Source organism: Amphiprion ocellaris, chromosome 15 (assembly GCF_022539595.1).
Source record: "Amphiprion ocellaris isolate individual 3 ecotype Okinawa chromosome 15, ASM2253959v1, whole genome shotgun sequence".
Classification (NCBI taxonomy): Eukaryota; Metazoa; Chordata; class Actinopteri; family Pomacentridae; genus Amphiprion; species Amphiprion ocellaris.
In genome coordinates, this window is record NC_072780.1 from 10,785,952 (window position 1) to 10,800,812 (window position 14,861).

The following is a 14,861-nucleotide window of genomic DNA, read 5'->3' on the forward strand; positions in this document are numbered from 1 at the left end:
TTATGAGCTTCTTCAGAGCAACAAATCCTGATTATGGTCTTTCAGATAAAGAATGACATGTGGTGTTAAAGGGGTGTGTTTGTGTGGATGGGATGGTTTAATTTTCCTCCTACAATGGGAAGGTAGCATGTGAGTGGAAAATGTTGACTGAGTGTTCACTTCCACAAATCCTGGATGGTCTGTACATCTCACTAGCAAAAGAAACGTGTCAGCAGAGCAGCAGCTTCGGTCCTCCATCTGTGTCTACACAGAATGTGTTCAGCCACAGTAGTCAATGTTCACCACCTGTATTTTGGCAATGCTAAGAGCCTAATACATAATTACTGTATTTATGCAATACTCCTCAGACTGCCATTGCATACGTAAAGCAGGAGCCATTATACAGCCTGTGTACACAGCTGACAAATTAAAATAGAAACATGTCTGTTCTGCAAGTCACATGAGATGGATGACTGAAAAACTCAAAATTATGTAATAACAAATTTAAATACCTCTGGATCTTTGTCCATCCCAGTGATGGGAACTCTCTATTCTGGGTGAAGTATTGAAGCTCAACCCAGATACAAGCGGCCAAAACTAGTTTCCTCTCTAGGTTTGCAGGGCTCAACCTTAGAGGTAGAGTGAGAAGCTCACACAGCCACAGAAAGATCATAGTAGAGTCGCTGCTCCTTCATGGTGAAAGGAGCCAGCTGATTAGGATGCTTCCTGGGTGCCTACCTTTGGAGGTTTACCAAGGTAGACAATCGAACTGGCAGAAGACCCTGAGGCAGACCCAGAATTCACTGTAGGGAGTACATATCTCATCTGACCTGTGTACACCTTGGGATTCCCCATGAGGAGGAAGGAAACACTGCTGAAGAAAATGATGAGAGGGACCCCATGGATGGATGGATGGATGGATGGATGGATGGGTGGATGGACGGAAACTGGAACAGTGAAATCTTTTTTGTATTTTAAGCATAATTAGCATGGGCTTTTTGTATTTTTAAAGGTAGTTAGCGCATGTCATACATTGCTAACAAACTTGACCACTAGCAGTTGTTGGTGTATGACACTGTCAGCAGCTGATTAGGATACTGAACTTTTTTTTTTTTTTTTAGAGAAATAGAAAAGTTTATGGAGATAAAGATATCAACTTGACTGTGGCGCCTCCTCATTGACAAGTGAGCAAATATCAGTTGGGTAAAGGCTGCATTTTTGGAGTTTCTTGTTGCGGCACATAAGCCTTTGTTTTCTTTAAGGTTAATTACTGTCACTTACAGTACCTTCAAAGACTTTGATCACCTCTTAGTTGGCAACTCCATAGAAATCTGCAGCTCTGTGTGCAAACCCAGAGGAGAAAGTGCACTACAATATTTCCAAAAGAAACATACCCTCCTCCCAGCAATATGAAGATCTCATTAAGGCTATTCCCACTTCTCTGGCATTACACCACCTCCCAACAAATACATGGAATTCCCCCGCACTGTACAAACTTCCATAATGATGTACCCACCTCCTCCGCAACACTGGGAACAATGACACAAGGCAGTTCCAGTTACACCCAGTACACAGCCCTAAGCTGCACAGTGTGCAGATGGAAGCTTTGATGGAAGCTTGCATTATGACAGAGAGCTACGTTAAAGAATAGCAGCCATAAAACCAGTCGGAGCCTATGATAACAAAAGCCTAAGCTCGCAATCTAGCAGACTGCCAGGCTATACCACAGCATTTGCATATTCTAATGAGCCCAATGTTCAGGGTTAGCCGCTTACACTAATGACGCGTTTAGCTCTTAATAAATCAGTTAAGGCAGCTCACTGCTGGAGCCCAGGGAGCTGTACCCGTGTGTGTGTGTGTGTGTGTGTGTGTGTGCATATTTCATTATAATGCAACTTTGTGTGTTTGTGTGTCATTATGCTGTAATTTTATGAGCGCATAAGTGAGTAAATAAGTCTGATTGTGAGCACTTATCTCCTTGTTGCTCTCCTGTGCCATCATATCTCTATTTTTTTTAGTCTTCACTCTTCATTTAAATATGTGTGCGCTTGCATGTCTTTTGTGTGTTCAATATGTGGATGTGAAAGGGGTGGTAACTTCTGTTAAGCTACTTTGATTTGTCTTCTTTTGAAGTTGCGGTGCGAGCTGCGAGCCAGAGAAAGGATTTTGTACTTCTCCACCTTTTGCCACTCAGTTTAAACACTCGGTCGGGCAGCGTCAGTGCCTTCCGCTATTTTACTTTCTTCAGATTTCATCATAACTTTTTTTGATTGCTCTTTGCATTTGCATTAATTACTCAACTTTCTACTTAGAATGAAAAGCCACGTAGAAACTACTTGTGTGTTGTTTCTTCCCTGCTGTGCAAATAAACACTTTTTTATGTTCCCTTGCAGAACACGTGCAGTAGTGCCCAAAACATTTCATACTATGAAAATTAATTTGGTTGCCACCTCTGCTGACAGGAGCACAGCACTCTGCAGTACACATTTTATTACAGCACTGGGACAACAACACACGTGTTCTTTGTGATGATTCGCAAGGTTTTCACCTCACAGCCTTGTAACGAAACAGCAATGTGACTCTAAGGTAAAATGTGAAATTTGATGCATGTACTGACATAAAGCATGCTGAGCAACCTCTGCTGGAAACAAGAGGAGAAACAACTTGATCCACTCTTCTACCTATCATTAATGAAGAAAATGAGAAAATGGACAGTTAGTGAGCTGCTAATTTCCCTGCATGAAGCTCCAGTTTGTTTTCCATTTTTGGGAACAACATGCAATCAGTCCTTTGTCAAAACATTATTTTGCCTTTTTCTTGCTGAGAGGGAAACAACAGGAGAAAAAAAAATTCCTTTCGCAATTTCATCATGCCACTGCCAATTTGGCCCACTGGTGCTTAGAAGGTCGTTGGGCCATGCTTGTATCAGAGGGATTAGTCCTTAAATGGGATTACAGGCTTGTATGGAAAAAGGAAGAAAAGGGGGCGGATGCTCAAGCAAGCAAGAGAGCAGAAATATTTAAATGCATACAGACATATTTAAGTAAGGAAATCATTTTATCTTCATTTGTGGGGAAGTGGAGAGGAAGGGGAGGAGATTGTCTTAAGAGGGATGGAAACTGAATGGTGAGATTTGAATTGTGTGATTTAATGAAGATTAAAGACAGCACGACTTGGAACAGTATGTATATGTGGAAGTGGCACAGGACAGCGTTGTTTTTTTCTGTGCCTTCGCCTCCTTTCTGCTGCTACCGTGTTCTCTCTCTCTCTCTCTTAAGTGAGCCAGAATAATATCTGTGAAGACGCACTGGGGTGGAATATCCTAGTCACCCATCTGGTGTGACTGGGACGCTACAGTGAAGCACATACAAGCTCTCTCACCCAGGCACACACACTAGCACACACACACACACACACACACACACACACGTACAGTTATATGGAGTTCCCACACACTGTGAAGTGGGATGGCAGAGACCCACATGGCTGGGAGTGCCAGCGGCGTCTTGCTGCCCTGCCACCATGGCCTCTCTGCATGTAGGTCAGCCTCGGCTGGGGGCATGCCACCCCTACCCTCCCTTCCTCTGCTCCATCTCTCACACCCACCCTCCATCGCTTCTTCCAACGCTTTGTCATTGGCTCCTTCTTCCTATTCTTCTGCTCATTGGTCTTTTTATAGCATTTAGCTTGTCAGATATTGAGATAAACTGATTGTAGACTAGTTTAAATGTCATTATATTATTAGCAAGTGTTAAGACTTCCATTGTCCTTGGTAAATACTATATGTTCAAACACCTATCAGGACAGTGTAGCGTAATATTTTTTGGGTACGATGTGCTAAAAATAAGAGATGATATAATTATGGCAAATGCTATTAGACTAAAGACCAGAAGTAAAACATACGTACTCAAAACATTATGGTGTAAATTTAAGGTATTATAACTTTTAACATATATTGGAATAATATGCATGAAATCTATCACAAAATAATAAGGCTAAGATGTGGAGCAAAAAGTCTGAACATGTCTGGATATGTTCTTTGTAAAAGATGACCTAATGATAACTTAATGCGCATGTCTTCTGTAAAGTGGCCTAGTGGTCAAATATGATAACCTGACGTCATGATCTGACCAACAGATTTAGAAAGGGATAATGATATCAAAACTGTCACTCCTATCATACGCCCTATGGGCATGGAAAAATGACCAAGTCTCACAGCATAACAGACGGTGCACAGCTCAGTATCCTCAGTTCTTCTTGGGGTGTTATCACTGCTAAGAATTACTCCTGGAATTTGGTCGACAAATAAATCCTGCTGCCTGTGATTTTTTTCCCCCGAAGATCTTTAAAGGAACTTTTACACGTTTGAACACAGTCAAGTCATAGACTCTGGCCTTGATTTGTAACTTAGTAACTTACTCATCAATAGGTAGCCCATAAGTAGACTGGAGGCTATCCCAGCTGACACTGGGTGACAGGCAGGGTCCACCCTGAACATGCAGCTGTCACAGGGCCAACACAAAGGCTGTGTTCCAACATCCATGCTACGTGATATATAGTATGCCAGAAAAAGATTTCTTATGCCTCAATGCATAGTACATCAAGTCTAGTGTGGCAAAAACGCCCTGATATACAATTCTGCAGCATGCAAGCCTACATGCTTTTCTGGCCATTCTGACCCATGCTCCTCTGCACAGTTGCATCAGCGCAATTATATCATGCACAAACATAAACGAGCTCGAGCACACAAATAGAATGCAGTTCACTGCACAATACAGACTGCAATGGTCAAAGTTTAAGGCACGTTATGATCATATGTCCCAACTGTATGCATACTGCATGAGACAGCAGCTGCAGTACATACTTCAAAGAAAAAGAAAAACTATGCAATTCAGAATGCTGCCAAAGCGACAGACAACCATCCATGCTTGTACGCACAACTATGGCCAATTTAGACTCCTCAATTAAGCTATCATGTACATCTTTAGACTGTGGAAGAAAGCACCAGGAAATCCCTCTTAAAGGATAGGAGGAAAAAATGCAAACTCCACACGCAAAGCTGACCTTGAGATTCATTCACAGGACCTTCCAACTGTGAGGCCACAATCCCAACCACCATGTCTTATAATGCTGGCTGTAAAATGTGTGTCAGAAAAGTAAAATGCAGTTGTTAAGTACAGGTTGAGCCTCTCATTATCAGGTAAACAGTCTAAGTGTCCTTCAGAATTTCTCTTTGCTGATTTCCTTTATACCTTTTACACCCCTGTTGTTTGTCATTTGATGTTTAAGTTATGAGCCTCATCAAGTTTACAATGAGGTGCTTTGCTGTTATTGCACACATGCCAGCATCAGAGACAAAACAAAAAGGTCCTTTTTTAATCTCATCACGTTCGTGGGAACACTGAGGTGTGATTCAGAAGTGTTCAGCATCACAGTCAAAGGAATCATCACAGTCATTGTGATTTCTTATGCAGTTATTTATGGTTTAAAACAAGGCATTCATCACCAAATTCCTGCATTTATAGACGATGTAAGCTGCTGTTAGTTTTAGATGAAAGTCTCAATGCTAACGAACCACGTTACAATCAACTTGCACACTATGGGAGAGACACTGTCCTCTAAACATCCTCTTAAAAAGTTTTTTTCCCAAGTTGGCCCAAAACTCTGACGCTCTATTTAAGTCTATTTTTTGGTGAATGTTGCTTCTCTTGGCAGTTTGAGCTTCACTGCACAGAATGATGTATGTTCAGAGTTTGACACTAGAAGGCTGTTTTCCAATTTTGCAAGTGAAAGTTTGTTCGTGCTCACCTTAAACCTGAATATAAGTTGTATGCCTGAGGATTCGTGACACTGCAACTAGTTTTGATGTCAGTCCTGGTCAGATGGTCAGCTTACACGAGTGTATTGTGCAAACTTGAAGTGTACAGTGCACTATACATATAGAAAATAAAAGTCTTCCTGTGATGTAGGAGACACCCTGTATGCAGTACTTAATATAGAATTGAAATGTTTCCATATTTGTAATTCCTGGATCTTCCGATGAGGGAAGTGGCTTCAATTTTGTGTTGCCGGTTTAAGAATCCCTTCCATTTGTTTTCTTCCGCATATCTGGTGGTGGCATCAGGCTAAGCCAGTCATTCCAGATGCAACAAGCTTTCCAGTCCCTCTGGGGGAATCCTACGGCATTTCCAGGCCAGATGAGACATTCAATTCCCCCAGTGAGATCTGGCTTTACCCTGGGGTCTCCTCCCAGTTGGGCATGCCTGGTTAAGCTCCAAAGGAAGGCGCCTAAAGGACACGTTCTAATCAGATGCGCAAACCGCCTCAGCTGGTTCTTTTCAACGCTAAGGACCAGCGACTCTACTCCCCCTGGATGTCCAAGCCCTTCACCCTGTCTCGAAGAGTGAGCCCAGCCACCTTACAGAGAAAACTCTGTTGCTTCATGATCTCATCCTTTTTGTTACTAGTCAGAGCTCATGGTCATAGGTGCGGTTTGAAATGTAGATGCACTGGAAAATAAACAGTTTTGCCTTGCAGCTCAGCTCCCTCTTCACCACGACAGTACAAAGCAGTCATTCTGTCCATCTCACGCCTCATTCACGCATCACTCATGATGAAGATTTCAAGAAACTTAAACTTCTTCTCATGGGGCAGCAGCTCGTCTGTTAACCAGAGGGAACAATCCAATGGTATTTGGCAGAGGCAAAAGATGTACACAATTTTTTGCTTAAAGCAGAATATTTCTGTACATATGGCTTCAAACATGTCTGGAGATGATCTTTAAGTGTTAAATTTCAATTATTAAAATGACAAACTTGCTATCTGTTAAGCAGTCTGTTTTTGGCATTAACTTGTCTGTGTTTTTAAAAAGTGGCATTTTGGCTACTGTGTTGTTACTTGCCGTGAGCATGAAACTGAGGGGAAAAGTGGGTGCGTATGTGTGATAACTGCAGCATTTTCAGTTACAAGAATTCAGTGCAGTCATATGCATACTTCTGGGTGAAAACTAAGAGTTTAAAAGAGTAACATCACAGATTCCTCTGGGTAGGGTGAGGGCACCAAAGCTGCTGTTTTTAAAGGCCCTCACTTAGAAACTGTTTGCGCTTCACCGCACAAACCGATGTATGTTCAGATGTTCAACATTAGAAGCATGTTGAAATCTGCTGCTGTGTGCAGAAAGTTCATCTGTTCTTTCCCAAAATCTGAGTTTATATTGTGTGCCTGAGAGCAGAATTTATAACATCACAACTAAATTGGAAGTAAATCCTGGTGTGATGCTTTAGAGACTTAAAGCCGACACTGCACATACATGATTGAGGTGACATCTTATAAAAAATAAAAAATATTTACATTTTCTTATGGAGACATTTGAACTTTTTTAAGGAAAAATGACATTGCACAAAATCTACATCCAAAGCATAATATTTTTATGCATCTTCAAATCATTAAATATTTAGTATCTGCCAATACCCGATAGCATTTTTTTTTCTGAGATAATACACACTTTAAGTGTTGTAGATCAGCTGTAGGACCTGGTTGTGCCACCATATGATGCTTCTTAATACTTTTAGTGACCAGAGGAGGTGGGCATTTCTGTGTTAGTAAGCAGGCAGTGTTGTGAGAGTTAAGCTAGTAAAAGGGCACAATGACCAAGTCTTCTGTGAGGCTTAACGAGTTCTGCCTTGTGTACATGTATTAAATCAGGTCGGGATCAAGTATGTTACTGTTCCCATATCCCAGTGTTTTAATCAGGCTACTTTTGCTAACTTGTTACATGTCTGCAGCTTTTCCAACAATAGCAAAGCATGACTGATTTAAAAAAAGTGTGCTGAATGTATACTCTCAATAAGTCAGTCATTGACTGACATTGCTGTGCATGTAAAGTATTCAAATTTACCTCACATGTTTGACAGCACATGTAAGCAGAGGGTGTACATCGGGTTTAGGTACTTGACGATATCGATCAGTTAGAACTTGCCTCGATTGGGCTCAGAACGTCATTAATCTTCACATATGTCAGGAAATCATCTTTAACTTTGAAACTGAACAAAGGCTGACACCTGAGTAATGGATGGACATTTAGTTGTCACCTTTACGATTGTCATGGTGAACCTTCAGGAGACAATTTCCCAAATGGGTGCAACTCTTTCTTTTTGGCATTGCTATCTGCTTGTCTAAAGGCCATTACTATTGTTCAGAATTTCTTAGGGGGCTCCTGAAAACTGCACTGGCTGCTTTTCAGATGATTTCCTACAAATTACAGTGGCACCAGGATGCCTTTTATCTTCTCATCTTCTTGCCCTCTGAGGTCTTGATGTGTGTTTCTTTCTCCACCTGCCACTCTCCAAGTCTCTCATTCTGGGTTTTTCGTTCAAGTGCTTCTTTCCTTTTCACTTATTCTCAGTATGCTAAATCCTTGCTGTCGCTTTTCCTGCTTCCCCCTTCGTTTAAGATTATAAACCAAAAATTACATTTAAAGCAGAGTAGACATAGTACTTCTTGGGCCTCTTCTAAAACCAATTTCAATGAGCTGAAAAATGCTTAAAATGTCTGTATTTTCCTGTAGAAACTGTGGGTGCTGTAGAGGATCGTGTGTTTGTGTGACATCTCTATCAGACAGCAGTGTATCAGTGTGTTTCTCTCCCTGCTCTGTGCCCAGGCAAACAGTTGGCGAGGCTGGTTCTCTGGGCATCTGCAAAACACGATGACATTCAACATATTACCAATCACAAACCAGAAAATTCTAATTGTTTTATTATTATTTAATACAACATTGCTTCCTATTCGGAGAGAGATTAAAAATAGCCTAGGCATGCATAAATGTAAATTATTTGATCCCTGGAGTAATCACAACACAGTAATTTTATGCAGTGTTTTATGATAAAACTTTTACGATCTCCCTTGAGGACAAAAAGAATCTATTGCACACTGTTTTTTTTTTCTCAGTGATTCCCATTTTCACTTGCTCTGCACTATTCTCAGTGGTTTTCCCTGCGTCATTTTTCATCATAGTCATTTTCTTCCCTTTTCCAGAATACTACAGTGACATAAATTGCTGCTACAGTCCAAAGCTCCTGCAACAATACCTATCTCTGTCCCCATCTCTCCCTCATTCTTTCACCATGGCGGAATCTCCTCTGTTGTAATTGCCAGTATGAGTGATGGAGTGTTTCTGTCAGTGGTTGCCTGATAGCTCATCTATACACACATACACTTGTGTACACAAACAATCAGTAACACACAAGCCCGGTCACATTACGCATTTGCGCTCGCAGAATCTGGCACCCACAATGACATATGCTCACACTCATACACACACCTCAGTGTGAAGTAGCTGCAGGTGACAATGAGTGAGCTCTCCATTTCCTCCCTCACTTCTTGGTCTGTCCCTCCTTAGCTTCCAATAGGCCAGAGGCCATCATACAGTGAGAACAGCATCCACATCTAGAAACAAACCACAGTAGCTGTGACTGTGGAGTCATGGGGAAAAACAGAAAAACAGGATTCTCTATGTGGGTGTCATTTATGTTTTCATGTTTTTCAGCGTTTGAATGACTTGAAAGGCATATGCCAGCATTTAATTAGGGTTTTAATGAGTTTACCACAAATCAAGTTGCAAAATCCGCACAACACATTTTAGTTTTTTTTTTCCTTTCAGGGATCCCTTGGTTTCTAATTAATTCTGTTCAGTTTGAATATGTACTTGAAAAGATTTCAGACTTCCTTGAGATAGATAATTCATGACAATGAAGAGGGTCCTGCCTACTTTTATTTTAGTACAAAGGTCCATCATTGTTGCATGGTAACGGGAAACAGGAGCGTCAGTTGCTAAACAGCATCCAATTCAAAAGCTGTCTTCTATGGTTATAGAGCACAGAAGACGAAATAGTAAATAATAGACATTGCCAATAAGGCAAATTTTAATTAGACTTTTTCTATTTGTTTGTTTGTTTAAACATTAGTTATCTGAGTTTTAATACACACTTAAAACATTGTAGATTAGCTGTAGGACTTGGCAGCTCTACCACATGGAGCCTTATATTACTGTGCTGACCAGAGGAGGTGGACACTTCTGTGTTGCTGGTAAAGGGGCACCATGACAAAGTCTTCTGTCAGGTTTAATGAGCTCTTCCATGGTTATAGAACACAGATGAAAAATAAGCAATAATAGACATTGCCAATAGGGCAAATTTATTTTATTTTATTGGTTTTTTTGTTGAATCTTTGAATGTCTGACTTTTCCACTGTTGTTTTCCCACCAGCACCCAGCTAGAGATGTTTACAATCAAGTGTTGTAGATTGACTCAAACAAGTGCAGTCAAGAATAAAAAATGATTAACCTTCATCTGTTTCCATCATTGCAAACAGTGAAGCATGTCTGTCTGAACGCCCACTTTACATAATACATCTGATAGACAGACAGTAGGAATGGGCTTATCCCTCATCTTTACCTGCACTGTCTCTTCTTGATGTATTCACTTGCCATCCCTACTCTTTAACATTTACGTCCTCCTGATAGAGTCTCTTCTTCCCTTGGAGGAAATATGATCAATAGTATCCATTTCTCAGTCTGTTCTGCTATCCCTATATTATTCCAGTCATTTCACCTTCCATCTTTCCACCCATACTTCTTGCACCTGTCTTCTCTTCGTCCGACCCTTCATTTCTTGCTCCCTCGTCTCTCTATCACTCCCTTCGTCGCCTCGTCTAGATCCATCTCCCCATAGACAATCTGCCAGCTCTGTGCCCGCTGCAGCCCTCCCAGAGTGATCCCGTTAGAGGGCTAATGCTGTGAAAAATGACAGTGAACCGGCACTTTTACCGCCATCACCACCACTTTGGGGCCGCCTGCCGCCTACAGCTCTGTTGCCTGGCAACTCCCCAGACAGCTTTTCTCCAAAAGGCAAGAGCTCCTGTCTGCTCTGCTGCGATAGAGACCCAAGCCTAATAAGCATTATATCTCATTTTGTCTTATCATTTAGTTGTTAGTGACACAAGTTTGCTTGGAGCTGTGACTATGCAAAGAGCGCTGGTGCAGAATGTGTCTCTCATATTGAATGAATAAAATGATTCGCAAGAAGTGTGACTTCCTGGAGCATTGTTGTTGGAATAAGAGGTTGCTCAGCCGAAAACATAAATATACATAAATGACGAAGATGCAGATGATGCAGTTAAGCTGTTCAGCAGAAAAGAGCTGAAGAGCTCTGACCCCATTGCAGAAGCACACTGTGAACCTATTATTAATGTGTGATACTGTTTTGTCTGTAGCTCAAAACAGAAATAAATGAATGTCTGGATTTTTTTGCTTGCTTACTTCAAAACAAGCTGATATCTGATGGCTCGTTGTTCCCTGAGATCTTTGCACCGAGTAATGGCACGACCAAGAAGTGTGACAAATTAAAGGAAGAATCTGAAAAATTGAGGGCAGAGACAAAACAAATGTAAATTCTTCCACTCAAGAAACAATGGATCACTGAAATGTGTGATCTAATAGAGTTTCAGAGACTTGCAAAACCTTTGTCAAGGTGCATTGTTTAAAAAATGAGCCCTTTAATCCCCCAGACCTACTGGTGAGTTTGAAAGGGGTGTTATATTTTAAAAAGCAGCAAAATGACACCACTTATCTGCCAAAAACTGTAGGAACAGAAAGAATTGTTGCGTTTACAACTTGACATGTTGTTCTGTTGAGAAATATACTCAAATCTGAGCTTAAAATTGGGGTATATGTGTGTTGGGGTATATGTCATCTGAAAATAAAAAGAAGGAGTGACAAGTTGTGATATCAATGAAGATAGTTGGTACATAGATGGTTCTCTCCTAGTGATGGATTTTAAAACTTATTTTGTGCTTGGAAACTTTAATTACCAGGGAACACATAGGATGCTTGTACTCTTTTTCCCACTAGTCAATCCCCTTTAATAACCGCATTTTCCAAATTCTGTAAAGTCTGTCAGCGCATAAACACATACTAACTGATCAGACCTGAAAATTATCTTAATTTATGTGAAGGCATTTTCTGCAGATGTCTTAGAGGTATAACAGAAATATTACAAGGTCTGACCTAATATTACAAGCAGCCATTACTGTCCTTAGCAAGCAGATAAAGCCAGCAATCTTTTGCATTCCTAATGGAAAAAAAAGTCTTCATTTTTTTCCTTGATGGCTGGAAGGCAGAAGGAGTAGTCTTGAACTTCATCCTCCATGGTCCACCATAATTAGTACAGTCCAAACGGACGAGCAGCTTGCTGAAGAATTGTTTTATTATTTGCACAAAATGTAAAACTATATCGCTTCCCGTGGCCAGAGATGAATCCTGCAGCCTGCTGTTGCTCACAGACTCAGCCAAACCAGGACATCTCATGCATAACAGATGGGTAGATTTTCTAATGTTCAGTCCCAACACATTACTTTGGTTGAAAATAGGTTGGAAAATATTTTTTTCATGAAGAAGTTACCTGTAGCTACATGCTGAAAATGCCATACTTGAGTCTTAGGATCCCTTTTCTGTACTGTGTCAACTAATTGTGGTTCCTTGTGAAAAAAATAGCTTGTCTGTGCGTCATCTCCTGCCCCACTTTCCTGTGTTTCCATCGCCTTGATGGCTTTTAAAGCCGAAACCCAGTTCTATCTGTGCTCCACCTAAAGCTAACCAGAATCCAAAACTCAAGTCCCAGAATATTCACAGGTATGAGTGACATGAGCCACACGGTTGTCACGGGAATTCTCAAAATAGGTTGGAAGAGTGCTTTGACAAAGTGTGTGAACTCAGTGCCACCGAAGCAGTCTTCACGCTTGAATATGTTTCTGTTTTGAGACATCACAGGTTTTGAAGATGGTGAAAAAGTTCACATCTGAGTTGTGGGGTTGCCGTCTGCTTTTGCTATCGTGGTTCTTTTTTTTTTTTTTTTTTTTTTTTTTTTTTTTTGCAAACAGCATGTGATGTGAAACTTCGTACGTAATCCTATGAGGAGTTGAATGTTGAAAGCAGGTGGAAGCCGGATAGGGAACACTGTGGCAGTTGTATTTTCAAGGTGCAGGCATGGGAATTAAGGCTAGAAAACTGCACTATAATGGAACCCATCAAGGATATCCAGAAATTATATGGTTTGGATCCATTTTTGTTCATCTCTTTTGGGTGAATCGTTGCGGCTCTTTAAGAACCGATTCCCCATTTTAAGTGATCATCCTATACAAGAGCCGCTAATGTAAATCCATCAAGGTCATAGAGGAAAGCCTGAATAGCTGTAATCTCCATTAATGTGAGCTGAATGGAGAATATGCAGGTCAGAATGACTCGTGCAAAAGGTATTTTACAGCACCTGCAGGGATGTGTGTGAGTGTAGGTGTGGAGCATTCACAGAAGCATTAAACAGCACACAGTCGGTGCACTATATCTGAGGACAGAAACAAAGCAATATTTTCTGTATATTCTCTCTTCATTTTTTATCATCTTTCTTTCTGTCTTAGAGGAATTTGACTATAAGCTGAATTTTAACAGATGAAGTATTACATTGTGTTTGCCTGCACATATACATACATCTCACACCATCCGCTGGGACATTAGACATGTTTTATTGTAAATATGCCTGAAGACACACACACACAAACACACACACACACCCACCTAGAGAGCAGCGTGCATCATGCCTATCCTCGCCCCAGGTGTTTCACAGTTAATATATTGTTGTGGCCTCAGATGAATCCACAAAGGCCAAGCTAGTGCTCTTTATTCAAGGCTTTTTAAGGCTCTTCCTAGCATAGAGGCTGTGGAACAAGAGAAAAAAGAGGTGATGTGTCTCAGAGTATTAATATCCACCACAAGTGCTAATTTGCTCTACAAGTCACCTGTGTCAGGAGCTGTGATGGAATGAAAGGAAAGCTAGAAAGACAGAGGGGCTGGAGCAGGATGGAGAGATAGCATGACAGAGCCCGGGAGAGTGAGAAACAGAAAAAGGAAGGAGGAGGTGTAAATCACATTAATGAATAAGCTTCATTAGTCGTGCCCATTAGCACCCTAAGCACAGATTAATTTAACTTCAGCAGACTTTGGTGAGGCCCAGTGGCCATGATGGGAAACAGTTTCATTACACACCTGGATGTCTGATCACTGACACTCTTCATTTGGAGTAACAGTGGACAGTCTGTTTGACCTTTGTCCCTGAATGAGAGAAAACCAATGTGGAAACAAATACTGACGATTTACTCCTTTTCAAGCTCACTTACTCATTCTCTCTGTTGGCTTTATCTTTCCTGCCTATTTTACTGCAACTGTAAATTTGGCACTTTGCTCGATATTATTTGTTCATCTGTCTAATTTGTTCCTTTTTCTCTGAAAACAATTAAAGCACTTTTGTGTGTTTGTACTTAAACCTCTTCCTGTCTGTTTGTTTGTGTTGTCAACAGGCAGATCCCCAAGGCCGAGACATCGCCATCCTTCCCTTCTTGGAGCACTGTGAGAACACCCACATGACCATTTGGCTGGGCATCGTCTATGCCTACAAGGGACTGCTAATGGTGAGAGGAGAAAACACAAAATCTCATCATGTAGTCACAGTCTGGACACACATAAATGCACACTTACATTATGTTCTACATGAACGAACTGCACAAATGGATCTGCTGTTGTCACTAGTATTAGTCTCATAAATGTGCCTTTTCATATTATTCATATTTCTAATAGGTGTGACCGTTACGCAGCTGCAAGTATTATATTTTAAAGGTTCCATATTGTGCTCATTTTCAGCAAATTAATCAAAGTCTCACATGTCTCCACAGTGTGTCTTTCAGTTTTTCAGCTCAGAATACATGGTTCATTTAACCATGACTGTATAAACCCTTGTGTTAAGGCTGTTCTAAATGGACTGTTATGCTCTAAAAAAGCA

The 14,861-nt window shown here is 40.9% G+C and overlaps 1 protein-coding gene across 1 annotated transcript in view; it reads left to right on the forward strand.

Annotated features, from left to right (window-relative positions):
• The window catches only part of gabbr2 (gamma-aminobutyric acid (GABA) B receptor, 2), a 195,000-nt gene that overhangs the window by 160,601 nt on the left and 19,538 nt on the right, over positions 1–14,861 (forward strand). The window contains exon 14 of the mRNA XM_055017991.1: positions 14,383–14,493. Within this exon, the coding sequence (XP_054873966.1) occupies positions 14,383–14,493 (111 nt within the window). The remainder of the gene's footprint in view (positions 1–14,382; positions 14,494–14,861) is intronic.